The sequence below is a fragment of the Rhinolophus sinicus genome, chromosome 1 (genome assembly GCF_057876585.1).
Source record: "Rhinolophus sinicus isolate RSI-liver-muscle chromosome 1, RSI-T2T, whole genome shotgun sequence".
Classification (NCBI taxonomy): Eukaryota; Metazoa; Chordata; class Mammalia; order Chiroptera; family Rhinolophidae; genus Rhinolophus; species Rhinolophus sinicus.
Genome location: NC_142501.1, coordinates 28,362,620 through 28,377,944, shown reverse-complemented (window position 1 = coordinate 28,377,944; position 15,325 = coordinate 28,362,620). Strand labels below are relative to the sequence as shown.

General features: G+C 36.1%; 3 protein-coding genes across 3 annotated transcripts; all 3 read left to right on the top strand.

The window, feature by feature from the left end:
* The first annotated feature begins 521 nt into the window (after positions 1-521).
* Positions 522-4,076, top strand: TAS2R9 (taste 2 receptor member 9). The gene is given in 8 exon segments (XM_088789948.1): positions 522-546; positions 549-600; positions 602-678; positions 681-818; positions 821-1,054; positions 1,057-1,286; positions 1,592-1,601; positions 3,958-4,076. Coding segments are annotated over 8 exon segments (885 nt in total).
* Positions 4,077-6,040: 1,964 nt separating this feature from the next.
* On the top strand, positions 6,041-7,300 carry TAS2R8 (taste 2 receptor member 8). Its single transcript, XM_019744710.3, is given in 5 exon segments — positions 6,041-6,173; positions 6,176-6,511; positions 6,514-6,580; positions 6,909-6,947; positions 6,949-7,300. Coding segments are annotated over 5 exon segments (927 nt in total).
* A 3,604-nt stretch (positions 7,301-10,904) lies between these two features.
* LOC109454263 (taste receptor type 2 member 7-like) lies at positions 10,905-11,843 on the top strand. Its single transcript, XM_019744712.3, has one exon. The coding sequence runs from the start codon at positions 10,905-10,907 to the stop codon at positions 11,841-11,843; it is 939 nt and encodes a 312-aa protein (XP_019600271.3).
* Positions 11,844-15,325: the final 3,482 nt, after the last annotated feature.

Sequence of the window (15,325 nt, the reverse complement as noted above, 5' to 3'; positions counted from 1 at the left end):
TTATTAGTGTCAGGTGTCTGCACTAAATTCACAGTTGTTTGTAAGCTTCAAAATCTGAATTTGTACAAAATGGACCACAATTTTGGGATACTTTGCAAGTTATTAGAAATGGTAAAAAGTGCCACATTTCCAAATTAAATTTTAGATGTATTTTCCAAGTAATTGATTCCTTCTAGAAGTTTCTGGTCAACAGTTTATACTGATGAATCCAAAATATGCCAAGCTTAAAATGAGAAAGATGTGCAAATCTAAGAAATCAGATCCATTCCTATTTGCATCCTAGAGCCTTTCAATCATCACTCCTCACAAAGAAATTACTGGCTTCAATCAGTGAAGTCTTTAGGCAGTTGTAACTCAGAGCAGAAATGTCTTCTTGACCTGGATAACAGCTGAAAAAGAAGATAATCAGATAAAGACAACTGTAGCATGACCTAAGTGGCAGACACATATACCATTCTCCACTGGTCAACTGAAAGTCAATTCATCATTAGCGATATCTAAAATCAGAACTCTCTGCTGATATGCCAAGCACAATGGAGGCAATACATAGATCTTGATTGCAGGTGAATTGACTACAGGAACTTGGGGAAATGGATTCATTGGTTATCTGCACTGGCTGGCTCCAAAGGAGAGAGATCTCCTTGATTGACATCATTCTGGTCAGCTTACCCATCTCCAATAATGTTTGTTGTTTGTAATATCTTTAGATGGCTTTGTTATGCAGCTCTCTCCAGATACATATGCCCATGGTGAGCTAGTGAACATTTTGGATGTTTTCTGGACACTCAGCAATCATTCAGTTGTCTGGTTTACCTCTTGCCAGGCATCTTTTGTTTACTCAGGATAGCCAATACATCTCACTTGGTTTTCCTCTGGCTGAAGCTAAAGATTAACAGGGTCATCCTTGGGATCCTTCTGGTGTCTTTTCCTTCTCCTTAATTATTAGTATTTCATTGAATGAGGATTCCAGAAAACATAACTTGGGAATACAAAGTGAGTAAAACCCCAAAGGCTTTCCAATAGATTATCTTGAATCTGGGGGTTATAGTTCCCTTCTTTGTCTGATCTCATTTCTCTTGTTACTTTTCTCCCTATTTACATACACGAAGCAGATGAAACTTCATGCCACAGGGTCCAAAGACCCCAGCAGAGAGGTCCACATGAGGGCCATAAAGGCATTGATCATCTTTCTGTTCCTCTTCAGTATGTATCATGCAATCCTTCTTGTAGTAAGCTCCAGCTTTCTTTCCTTTTTAATCTTATTAAATTTATTGGGGGTGACATTGGTAAGTAAAATTACATAGGTTTCAAGTATACATTTTTATAATACATCATCTATATATTGCCTTGTGTGTTCACTACCCAGACTCAATTCTCCTTCCATTACCATATATTTGACCCCCTCTACCCTCTTCTACTACCCCTTGCCCCCCTTACCCTCTGGTAATCACTAAACTGTTGTCTGTGTCTATGAGTTTTTGTTTGTTTGTCTTGTTTGTTTGTTGCTTTCAGTTTTATATCCCACATATGAGTGAAGGCATTTGGGTCTCAACTTTTCCTGACCTATTTCGCTTAGCATGATAATCTCAAGATCCATCCATGTTATTGCAAATGGCAGTATTTCATCTTTTCTCATGGCTAAGTAATATTCCATTGTATATATGAACCACATCTTCTTTATCCAATCATCTATCAAAGGACGCTTCAGTTATTTCCACATCTTGGCCACCGTGAATAATGCTGCACTGAACATGGGGGTACATACAGAAGGTGCCAAAAAAATGTATACACATTTTAAGAAAGGAAAAAACTATTAAAATTGTAGTACTCAATATATACTGATAACAAAAGATGAATACAAGTCATGTGTATACATTTGTGTGGCACCCCTGATGTGGAGAGAATAATCAGGCATCCCCGCCCCCTCCGCCAGCTGGTGACATTGACTGATGGGGCCTGCTAGTCCGAGAAGATATAAGGTCTTGCAAGCACTGTCCATCCTGAAGATGTTGTTTGTACTCTTATGGAAGCACCTTTGGCTGTATGCCACCTTTGTCTCTGTGGGGTATAAAGGGCCCGGCCATGTTAGGGGACTGGCATGGAGACCAGGTTGGCACAGAGACAGAGAAGCTAAGGCAGAGACACGGCAGAGACCCTGGGCTGTGCTTTACATACTGTGTTGCTGACTATGACCAACAGTGGGCCTATGGGGCCCGTGCCCAAAGGTGGCTGCTGTGGGCTGCTGAGAAGCAGGCTGCTGTGAGTTATGAGGCTGCTCCTAGCTACAGATTGTAACATGAGAATGTCCAGCTGTACACAGCAGTAAAAACTCCTGGCTGTATCCCTGGAGGCCTGTGAATACAGTATGTCTACTTTGCCTTCAGCTCCATGCATGTTCTTCTGGCTCCCCGAGACTCAGACACCTTACCCTCAGGATACCATCCACGTGGACATTGACCTGACACCTGGTATATCTTCACGGATAAATGTTTTCAGATTTTTGGGGTAGATACCCAGAAGAGGGATTGCTAGGTCGTATGTAACTCCATTTCTTAAGGAAAATTACTTTTTTGGGGAACCTCCATACTTTTTCCATAGTGGCTGTACCCAATTTACGGTTCCACCAGCAGTGTATGAGGGTTCCTTTTTCTCCACAACCTCTCCAGTGTTTGCTATTACATGTCTTGTTGATACCATGTTTCCTCGAAAATAAGACCTAGCCAGACCATCAGCTCTAATGCGTCTTATGGAACAAAAATTAATATAAGACTTAGTCTTATATTATGTTAGATAAGACCCTGTCTTATACCAAAATAAAAGCGGGTCTTAAAATTAATTTTTGGTTCAAAAGATGCATCAGCTCCGAAAGAGGTGATGGTCCGGTTAGGTCTTATTTTCAGAGAAACACGGTAATAGCCATTCTAACAGGTGTGAGGTGGTAGCTCATTGTAGTTTTGTTTTGCATTTCCCTAATAGCTAGTGAAGTTGAGCATCTTTTCATATATCTGTTGACCATTTGTATCTCTTCTTGGGAGAAGTATCTGTTCAGGTCCTCTGCCCATTTTTTTAATTGGATTTCTTGTGTTTTTTGTTGTTATTGTTGAGTTGTATGAGTTCTTTATATATTTTGAATATTAGCTTCTTATTGGAGGTGTTTTTGCAAATACCTTCTCCCATTCATTTGGTTGCCTCTTCGTTTTGTTAACAGTTCCTTTTGCTTCACCTAAGCTGTTTAGTTTGATATAGTCCCATTCATTTATTTTTGCTTTTACTACCCTTGCCTTTGAAGTCAAATTCGTAAAATCCTCTCTGCACCCAAGGTCTATAAGTTTAGTGCCTGTGTTTTCTTCTATGCAATTTATTGTTTCAGGACTTATATTTAGTTTTTTTGTCCATTTTGAGTTAATGTTGGTATATGATGACATATAGCAGTCCATTTTCATTCTTTCGCATGTGGCTTTTCAATTTCCCAGCACCATTTATTAAAGGGGCTTTCTTTTCTCCATTGTATATTCTTGGCTCCTTTGTCAAAAATTATCTGCCCATATATATGTGGGTTTGTTTCTGAGCTCTCAATTCTATTCCATTGGTCTGTGTGTCTGTTTTTCTGCCAATACCATGCTGTTTTGATTATCGTCACTTTGTAGTATAAAATGAAGTCATGGAGTGTGATACCTCCAAATATGTTATTTTTCTTAGAATTGCTTTGGCGTTTCAGGTCTTTTGTGATTCCATACAAATCTGGTGATTTTTTGTTGTATTTCCTTAAAAAATGCCATTGGTATTTTGATGCGGATTGCATTAAATCTGTATATTGCTTTGGGTAATATGGACATTTTAACTGGATTAATAACCTTCACCTTACTGACTCCTTCGGGAAAACTTGTGGTGATGTTTGTGATTCCTTAGGGAAAACATTTGATGATGTGGTATAATAACTGTCATTTATCCATCAAGCCACTCATTCATTCATCGTTATGATGGGGAACAAACTGAGGGAGCTTTTTCTGAAGGTGCTAAGGATTGTGAAAGGTTTCTACAAAAGAAGGAATATTTTGTTCTATAGAGAATCCTGAATCAAGGAGAAAGGAAACAAAAGACTCTCTCCCTTCTCCCAATTGATTGCATACACTTTTAAATTATATGCTATGGGAAATAATACCTAGAATTATTCTAAATTTTCCTTTGTGTTCCTTCTCAGTTCTTACTTGTTTAATTTTGAATCTAAGGTTATCATTGAGCCACATACATTTCTTTGTCTTTGCAGGAAAACAATCTGAATCACATGCTAAGATTTCATATCATTGCCTAAATGCTAAGGGGGTCTACTTCTTTCTGCCATATCCTGGCAAAGACTTTCTGCTCAATGAATAGGAGTATTTCAGGAAAACTGGTTATGGGGATGAGGTTTTAAAACATATTAGCCCTTCCTATAAAAAAATTGCCTACTTAGTCTGAACCAATAGTCAGTTGTTTTCTTTTCTGCCCTATCATTACCTCTATTTCTGGAATAGTTCATCCTTATCAGGAAAAAGGGGAAACACTCTGGTGAGATTCTGTCTAGGGTGAAATATGATGTGGGAAAAGAGGTGTGATCTCAAGAATGAAGGTTTGACCAGTTGTGCAGTTAGGTTATAAAGTTAGGCACATGTACATTAGAAGAAACTTGAGAAAGAAGGTTGAGAATTCCAATGGTCAAATTGTTCCATAGGTAACCCTAGCTGGTGATGCCAGTTTTAGGAGTCAATTCTCAAGCATTCTTTGAAATGTTCTCTCTACCCTTCTAGACTTAAGAATCTTTGACATGCATTTTTCCCTTAGCATTATTCTATTTTCTGTTTCAGGTAATATTTTGCAAATAACAAGGTTTTTGAAAATTATTAACTTTATGCTTTCCTTCTACACATTATACACATGTAAGAAATAGGGAAAATACTACATATGATGTTTACATTGTAGAACTACTTAAATCTAAGAAGAAGAACCCTCATTTATGTAATTTGTGTACCTAGATCCAAATTTAATGTCATCTAAGTTATATTTCCCAAACAAAAAAATTAAATTTAATAGTAAAATTAGTCCTATTCCCTTGAAATATTGTTTAGTAAAAAAACAAAACATTTTTTAACTTACAGTGTAGAATGTGAGATCATAAATCTTTTTATAGGAGTTAATTGTAACGAGAGTAATTTAAAGTGTGAATTTCTTAATTTTAGTTGAAAATGTTTATTATCCAAGAGACATTTCAGAAAGTAAATTGTCATGGACAGCATTTCCCATACTAAATAAAACTAAAGATAACAAATCTTTATCTTGCATTTTTCACTTCTAATAAACATAGAGAGCAAATTCTTAGTAATTGTTTGCCATGTGCCTGCCTAATAACACTAACCCATTTATAATTAGATTTGTATTATATTGTTCCTTAATCAACCATTTTATATGAAAACAAAAATTACTGAGTGAATTTTAACTCTCTATAATCTGACTGCTCTGATTGTTTCCAAAACTAAAATCCATTTCCATTAAGAAAACTGACTTGTGGGAAATTGACAACTGATGGTGATGAAAATGATGTTTCATTTACAGATTTTGATTTATAATAAATACATGTTTTTGTTTGCTTTTTGTGTTTCCCTGTTTGAAACTCAATTTGACTGGTCCAAATATGCAGAGCTTACCAGCGTGAAGTGTATTGCAAATTCATGAAATATGATCTCTTTTAATTTGTATAAGAGCAATTTTAACCAAACATTTCTGTTATCGCTCACTAAAGAGTGATAATTATAATTTGCCCAGGATACAAAGTTAGTCAATTTGTTTGGAGCAAGCAATCCGTTGGTTTATTCTTTATGAATATAGAAGCAATCTTATTTTAGAGGTGAGCTGGGCACTTCTGGAATGACATCAAAGTCAAAATAATGACAAATGAAAACATTATTCCATGATTTGAAAAATTTATTTATTATGCTCCAACTGCTTATCTGTAGATTAGCTCATCTGCAGTGATATTTGAGGTCATGGTCTTCTCTCTTCCAACATGCTCAGTAGAGAAGATAACATCTTTATGATCATAATAACTGGAGAAACTATGAGAGAAATTTTGGGGACTGGATACATTGGTCTAGTAAATTGGATTGATTGGATTAAGAAGAAAAAGCTTTCTTCAGTTGACTAAGGTTAGCTATCTCCAGAATTTGTTTGCTCTGTGTAATGGTGCTAAATGGCTTCACAATGGTATTCTACCCCAATATTTATAAATATGATAAACTAAAAATAGTCAATATCTTTTAGACACTCCCCAACTACTTAAGCATGTGGTTTGCCGCCTACCTCAATGTCGTCTATTTCCTCAAGACAGCCAGTTTCTACCACACACTTTTTCTTTGGCTGAAGTGGAGAACTGACAGGATGCTTCACTGTATCCTGCTGGTGTGCTTGGTGATTTCATTGTTGAACAGCCTTATGCTCAAATGATATCAAATTATGATATCAGAAAAATGCAGATTTTTTAAATTGCAAAACATACAAGAAACTTCACTGAATTTTTCCATGTGAGTAAAATTCAATACTTCATTCAGCATGTTGGGCCTGCCCGGTGGCTCAGGCGATTGGAGCTCCATGCTCCTAACTCCGAAGGCTGCCGGTTCCATTCCCACATGGGCCAGTGTGCTCTCAACCACAAGGTTGCCGGTTTAACTCCTTGAGTCCTGCAAGGGATGGTGGGCTGCGCCCCCTGAAACTATCAATGGCAACTGGACCTGGAGCTGAGCTGCGCCCTCCACAACTAAGATTGAAAGGACAACAACTTGACTTGGAAAAAAATCCTGGAAATACACACTGTTCCCCAATAAAGTCCTGTTCCCCTTCCCCAATAAGAAAAACAAACAAACAAACAAAAACTTCAGCATGTTTTCAATGTTTAATCTGTTGGCAATTGTCCCATTTACTGTCATTAATCTCATTTTTTTTTCCTGTTAATTTTGTCTTATGGAGACATACAAAGCAAATGAAACTCAATATTATAGGCTGTAGAGACCCCAGCACACAGGTCCATGTGGGAGCCGTGAAAACTGTGACTTCATTTCTCTTCCTCCTTTTTTTTTTTTACTACCTGGCTTCTCTTTTAGTGACATTTAGCTACCATATGAAAGAAAGCAAGTTAGCTGTGATGTTTGGAGAGGTTATAGCAATTCTCATGCCCTCAGGTCAGTCACTTATTTTAATTATTGGAAATAACAAGTTAAGGCAGGCATGTGTCAGGATGCTCAGATGTGGAAAAACAGCATGTGTGATGTAAAACCTTGGCTATAAAAGTGAACTTTAAAAGCAAATCTTATTTTCTGATAAAAATACAACTTTCTTACAGGTCCATTCTTATTTTTTCCAGTTATTACATTTATTTTGGGTATATATATTTAAGTGTTGTTGAGACCCACCAGCACACTAATGAAGACATCATTTATATCCCTTTATATCCCCAGACATTCTCATCTTCACACTCTTTACCCTCCAAGAATTTCAGGGCCTACACTTCTCTTTTTGTCTTCTCACTGCAAATGTTAGGCATGTAATGCTTAGTTAAATTCTTTTAAGATTTGACTTTGGCCAATACTAGAGCACACCTGAGCTGCACTAACTGGTTTCTCACTTTTTTCTATCATACACTTTCATTGCTGGCCCTTAACTGAGCTCCCTTCATGGCTCTGCTGAATCACTCACATTTGGCTTATTAACCATGAACTTAGTTCTCATCTGTCTTGTCTCTGGTTCAGTTTTGTATCTCTCTCCTCCCAAGTGAGTGATGCTTTAGATGGTCTTCCAGGTAATATTTCCTAGTTGACCTTTCTCTGGCATCTCCTATTTATTCCCTTGAAATTAAATTTCCTTTCAAACAACTTGCATTTGAGTCAGTACCAGGATAGGAGTAATACCCATTCAAACATCTCCCTTTAAGGGGTGTTCCTAAGTGCTCTTCACAATCTGGATGGAGGTAACGAATATCAGTCAGGCTGCTTCACTCAAATTTCTTTCCTTAATAAGAGCTGCAGGGGTTGTTTTCACTCAGGACTCTAAAAAAGAAATTAATTGGGAAGAAATTATTATACACAATGCAGTAATTACATACTATTACTAAAAACATCACTCTATGTCCATACAGAGTAAATTACAAAAAAAAAAAGAGTCATTAATAAAATGTGCTTCTACTGTGAACATCAAATCCTTCCTCACTAGAGCGTTATTGAAACACTTGATCTGGCACATCTAAGGACATGTCTGTTCTGATTGGACTACATTTTTGCTCCCACCATTTTCTGTGTCAAATTCTGGCCTATTTCAATATATGCATTTTCTTTCATTATAACTAAGATACTAATTACCTAAAGATTATCAATTTTTCTGCATATGATTATGTAAATTCACTCTATAAAATACTGGTAGTTACAGTCTAAGTACATACACTTCATCAAGTATATTTCTAATATGCGAGCTACTTATGTTGCTATTTGTTGTATAAGACAGGTGTATTGATATTCCTGTGATGGAATATAATACTATATTCTATAAAATACCTGTAAATTCAATGCTGGGATAAACTTTACATTCTTCTGCAGGTGTAGATGAAATAAATGTTTTATATGATTAGTACTTCTGGGGAGGTTTTCCTGCATTAGTCTTTTTCGATGTTTTGCTCTTTGTATCTCTAATGTTTCAAATGTCTCCAATGACGGATGGCTGGGCTTCAAAGCAGCAGGCATTTGACAAAATGCACTCTTGCAGAAGAATGCTTTTCTATTTGCTTTTTTTTTAATTGTAGTAAGGAAATTGTAAGTGTACAGTAGAGTGTTTTTAGGCAGATGTTATGCAGTAGATCTCTAGAATTTATTCATGACTGTAACTTATAGTTGTTGAATAGCGACTCTCCACTTCTCCTTCCCTTAAGGCCCAGACAACCACTGTTTTACTCTCTGCTTCTACCAGTATGAGTTTGATTGTTTTAGAAACCGCATATAAGAGGAATCTTACAGTATTTGTCTGTCCCTAACTAACCTATTTCATTTAGCATAATGTCTTCCAGGCTCACACGTATTTCCATATTGCAAGATTTCCTGCTTTTTCTTAAAGATTGAATAATATTCTATTGTATGTGTGTATGTATATACCACATTTTCTTTATCTATTCATATGTCAATGGAATTTAGATTGTTTCCACATTTTAGTTATTGCGAATAATGCTGCAATAAACTTAAGAGTGCAAATTGTCTCTTCAAGATCTTGATTTAAATCTTTTGGATGTATACCCAGAAGTGAGGTTGCTGGATCATAGGACAGTTGTATTTTATTTTTATGAGGAATTTTCATATGGTTTTCTGTAGTAGCTGCATCATGACTTCCCTGCTGTACCACACTAGTAAGCACAAAATGTATATTTATTTGTAAAACAAAAAAAATTAGTCTAAAATTTATTTGGGTATGGGTATTATCATAGTTATTGTGAGTACTTTATTTATCAGGACACTATAGGAAAGAAAATGATATACCTGGGTCAGGGATCATTTCCAGAGGAAAGTGGTCACCTGTGAACATGCTACATGAGGCAGTTTGTCCCATCATCAGAGCTACGTCTCAAGAATAAAGGTTTGGCCTTTGAAGAAGGATGAGAGAAGAATTGCATTCCCAAGAAAGGTATAAATATCCCAGAATTATTCCATGGAAACACTATGTAGTAATGTGTTTCTCAGTAACTCTAATTTAAAGAAGCTATTTCAAAACAAGTATGTCTGTAGAAATGAGGTAAATTTAATTATCAGTCATCTGCCTAACAAGCTACAAGAGCTAAAGATCTAAATACTCAATGTCAATTTGGGCTGGAGTAGGATAGAGAGTAGAATGAAACACGGGATTTTACTCTCTTTCTCTTTTATAAACAAGGGATTTTACCCTTGTTTATAAAAGTGACTTTGGGAACATTTTAAATGAAAAGGAAAAACCTAAAAGTAATCAGTACTCTTCTTTATCATGGCTCCTTCACCTTATTATATATAGCATGACAAACTAAGTGACCATTAAATGTCACTTAACTAATAAGACAATGCACTGTTTTAAGAAACCTTATGCCATTTGATTGTTACTCTGAACATCCAAGATAAAATGAGCTAAAATATTTTTTAGAACCACATAATCTATATATTCGCCTTTTAAATTCCCTGAACATATATAGCTCTCAATGTTAAGCAAAACTTTGGATTTTTAGCAGTAATTGATAGTATCATTCAGTAAAATGAAGATTCCTCTACAAATTTCAATTTTTGACCATTTTTAATTGCCAAAAAATCTTTGAGGTTTAGGTTTTCCAGATAAAATACAGGACACCCAGTTAAATTTGAATTTCAATACTTTCTGGAAGTACTTATCATGCATTTGGGATATATACTAAAAAAGTATTTATTGTTTATTTGGAATTTACATTTAACTGAGTGTCCTGTATTTTTATTTGCTAAATCTGGCAGGCCTGTTGAGTTACTAGTACGCATAACTGACTAATGAATCTAAAATTTGCAGTATGTAGCTTGAGAAAGCGCACACCATGAAAGGGAATCGGCCTAATTTACATCTTAGTAAACTGTAGCTCAGCCTAAATCAACCATATGTGGAAAAGCAAAACTTGCTGGGAAGGTAAACGGACATACAGCGACCAGGCCAGAGATCACCAACCACATTTTCAAGACTAATTAGGTTTTAATGAAGACAGCTGCAGTCTTCATTTACCATTCCAGTCTTCATCATAAGACAGACTACAATAAAAGAGGTAAAAAAAATTACAGCAAAATCTCAGACGTAGGTGGAGATATCAAACTACACCAATTCAAATAGAAACAAATTGGATATTCCTCTGTTCTGCGATGTCAGATGAAGTAGATAACACCTTAATGATCATAGCTGCTGGAGAGTTTTCAGTGGGGATCTTAGGAAATGCATTCATTGGATTGGTAAACTGCATGGACTGGATGAAGAACAGGAAGATTGCTTCCGTTGATTTAATTCTCACCAGTCTGGCCATATCCAGAATTTGTCTATTGTGCCTAATAATGTTAGACTCTTGTACATTGGTGCTGTATCCAGATGTCTATTCCACCGGTCAACAAATGAGAATCCTTGACTTCTTCTGGACACTGACCAGCCATTTAAATGTCTGGTTTGCCGCCTGCCTCAGTATTTTCTATTTCCTCAAGATAGCTAATTTCTTCCATCCTTTTTTCCTCTGGATGAAATGGAGAATTGACAGGGTGATTCCTAGGATCCTGCTGGTGTGCTTGGTCTTCTCTGTGGTTATTAGCCTTCCCGTCACTGAGAATTGGAATGATGATTTCAGGCGTTGTGTCAAGACAAAGGGGAAAACAAACTTAACTTTGAGATGCAGAGTAAATAAACATCAATATGTTTCCATCAAGGTATGTCTCAACCTATTAACACTAGTCCCCCTTTCTGTGTCCCTGATCTCAGTTCTCCTCTTGATCCTCTCCCTGTGGAGACACACCAGGCAGATGCAACTCAGTGCCACAGGGTTCAGAGATGCCAGCATAGAAGCCCACATGGGAGCCATGAAAGCTGTCATCTCCTTCCTCCTGCTTTTCCTTGCCTACTATTTGTCCTTTCTCGTAGTCACCTTCAATTACTTTATACCGAAGTCTGATTTAGCTGTGATAGTTTGTGAGTTGATAGCTCTAATCTATCCCTCAAGCCATTCATTTATCCTAATTCTGGGGAACAGTAAATTGAGACAAGCATTTCTAAGCATGCTATGCAAAGTAACATATATTCTGAAAAGAAGAAATTTCTAACATAAACAAATCTGAAGGAAAACTATCATTTTCTAGGACAAAGGAGGACAGATGTTTCTTAACTATCTTTAGTTCCTGCATTAATATTGGTTTCACATGGTTGATACTCTTAAAATGTGTTTAGTATACTTAAAACTTAGAAAATCTCATATGGAGCTGATTTTGCCTCTTTACTCTGTCTCTGTCTTTGTCTCTCTCTCTTCTCTTTCTCTCCCTCCCTTCAGAGTTTTTTTTTTTTTAAGACATGTTTCAGAATATACAGAAGTTAATATTCTAACACTAACTGTGAGAAGAGAATTTTCATAGTTAGTTCTAAATCATTTCTCCAGATGCAAAATTGTATGACTAATTCAGAACAACTGTAATAGCATCGTGCTGTTATTTGCATCCCTATGAAAAGCAGCTAGCTCGTTCTCATGGTCCTACCTAGATTTTTCTTCTTAGATCATCCAACTTAGCTCCACCTTTGGAAAAGACTCAATCAGGTGACAGTTCTTAATCAAATTCTATGCAATTCTATGAATGTAGAAGAAATTAATACTGATTATAATCACAATTAAGGCATCAATTGTGATTAAAGTAAATATTGCCAAAGTGAGTTCAAAAATTAGGATCAGAGATCAACGAAAGAAAGACACTCGATAAGTGTGAGAGAATCATTTATATCGCAAGTTTCTATAAAATATAGTTAACTAAATAAAGAGCCTAACTAGAACTATGTATTGCTTATTGAATAATATTTCTTACACAAAAGACATGTGTAAGTTTGCTTTCAGCAAACAAGGACTGTATCAGACATTGATTGTCAAGACACCCTGATAAGATGAGACCTTCAATCAAAAACTTATGTTTCGAGATGTTAAAATACCCAAACTGTCAAAGGAGATATTGATTCAATACAGGTCATCTCTATACACCAGGAGGATATTATTCAGATTATACATAAGTCATCTATGAGATATCTATTTTGGAAATTCCATCAAAAGTACATCATTTACATTGTGGCAAAGATATTTTGGAGTAATCGACTGTTACTAACCAGCCTAGAGAAGCCATGGACTTTGTGTGCAGAAGAAAAAATGTTTCTAAATATTCTCATCAATAAATTTGTTAAAAATAAAAATTATGTTTACACTAGTTTCATGTTAACTTTTCTTCTGTGAATCTGACAGTGCAAAAGTGGTAAATTTAGACAGATTTACTGAGATTTAAATTTATCTAAACTGATAAATTTAGAAAGATTTACTGAGTGCTTTGTAAGTTAAAGAAACAATAGAAAATTAGATGCATAGGTGAAGCTTACATTTTTTAAATACTGTCTTAAAGAATACCTGTCCCTACTCCCCACCTAAAAAGGGGCCAGCTTATGTGGATTTATAGGCATGGAAATGAAAGAACTGTGGGCTAATGGGAATCTTGGAAGCTCCATGTCTCATGTCTTCACATTGTGGACTCTAGAATCTTGGTCATCTACTCACAAACATAGCACCTCAACATTCAATTTTTCTGTGGTCTGTAACCAGGCAAAGGATACTGAGGTAAAAACAGAAGCCATATTAGAGACCTCTTACTGTACATAATTCTCCTTACTGGCATATGTAGGATAAAAGTGATGTCGCCAACTCAAGTGGTTTATCTATGTAGGCAGATTTCTTTCTGTTTTTATTCCTTGTTTAATAAATATGTATCCACTCACACATTGAATGTCTGAGTGTTAGGTACCATCTTGAGTGTTTAAAATACAGATGAAATGTGACAAAGTCCGTACCTTCATGCACAGTCATGAAAAACATTATGGAAGACAGGTAACGATCAAGGAAACAAAGTGTTACAAGTCATGATTGATGTAACTGAGAAAACCTGAAAATGAGAGCTAGCTTGGTATAGCATAGTCAGGAGAGCCCTACCTCAGAAAATGAGGTTTCAAGCTGAGACTTGCATAACAAATATACAATATTCATGCAATAGACATGCAATATTCTAGACAAATAACAGCCCTTTGCAAAAGATGGCAAATCAAATGTCAGTACCCTGAGGACTAAATGTTTTGAGCAATAGGGTCTGAATGATCAAAGCATGGTGAGCAAAGGGTGAGTGGCAAGGTCATGAAGGCCTTGTAGATCACGAGAGGGGATTTAGATTTAAGTGCAATGAAAAGACATTGAAGGAATGAAAACCATGTATAACAAAATTTGACTTATATATAGATTTAAGTTCATTTTTGTTATCAGAAGAATGGATATTGTATGTGTTAGGGGTGGGGAGGAGTACAGTTAAAGGGACCATCTGGTAAGTTATAGTAAGTAGTCCATATGTGAAATCATAGTGGCTCAGATTTAGATTCTGGCAATAGAACTAGGAAATTTTTTAATGGATGTTTTCTACATGGTGTGATAAAAAAATATGGTTAATGTTTAAATTGAAAAAAAATTATTACAGTAAAAGACACATTGCCATTAAACCCTCTCAAAATACTCTTCCGTGCTTCAAACATTCTCATCCCATCGTACTTACCACTTTCTGAAGCAGTTCTAGAAGTCCTCTTTCGTGAGTGTCTTCAGTTGAGCTGTCGTGGCGGCCTCGATGTCCTGAATTAATTCAAAACGTTTACCTTTCATGGTTATTTTGACTTTGGGAAAGAGCCGGAATTCATGTGGTCCAGATCCGGTGAATCAAGTGGATGAAGAGACACTGTATTTGACAGAAATTGCCGACCACAAGCGATGTGTGACATGGAGCCTTTCTGTTGTGATCGAAAAATACAGCAAATGCTGCTGCCGAGTGCAGTCCAATGGAAAGGCAGGAATCTTCCATATGGGAAGTGGCGCGTCAAACCTTAGTAACTGTGTGACAAGTTTCAACTTGTTTCGTGCATTCAGTCAGGTGTGAGCTACGGTTGAGAGAAGGTGTGTTTTAAAGTGTTCAGTAAATCATCTTCCATCATGACAATGCTCTGTGTCACACATTGCTTCTGGTATCTGAAATCTATGAAGTAACCAAGGTGAAAATGTCAAATAGATAATCGAATATGTAAATATGTAACTGAATATAGAGAAAAGATATATACATTTGGAAGTCCTCAACATATAAATGGGATTATCTAAAAGAAATTGTAGATAGAGAAGTGACACTAGATCTGAGCCCTGAGATGTTCAAATCTTTTGAGGTGAAATTGAAGAGAAAGGACCAGCAAAAGATAACAAGAAGGAACTCCTAGGAAGATAAGAATAAAGCGAGGAAAGTCTGGTGAAGTGGAAATAAGAGATGACACTGTGTTATAAGGAGGAACAGAGCAACTTTCAAATGCTGCAGAGAAAAACAGTAAAACTGATATAGCAAAATAAGCCTTGGATTTGACCATATGGATAGACAAACAATCTTCAACTTATCATGGTTAGATTTACTTTTTTTTTTTTTTACTTTACTATGGTACAGGAGCAATATGCATTCAGTAAAACCATAATTCAGGTTTTGAATTTTGA

Coding starts and splice junctions, on each gene's coding strand:
- LOC109454263 (XM_019744712.3), top strand. CDS start 10,905: ATGTCAGATGAAGTAGATAACACCTTAATGATCATAGCTGCTGGAGAG.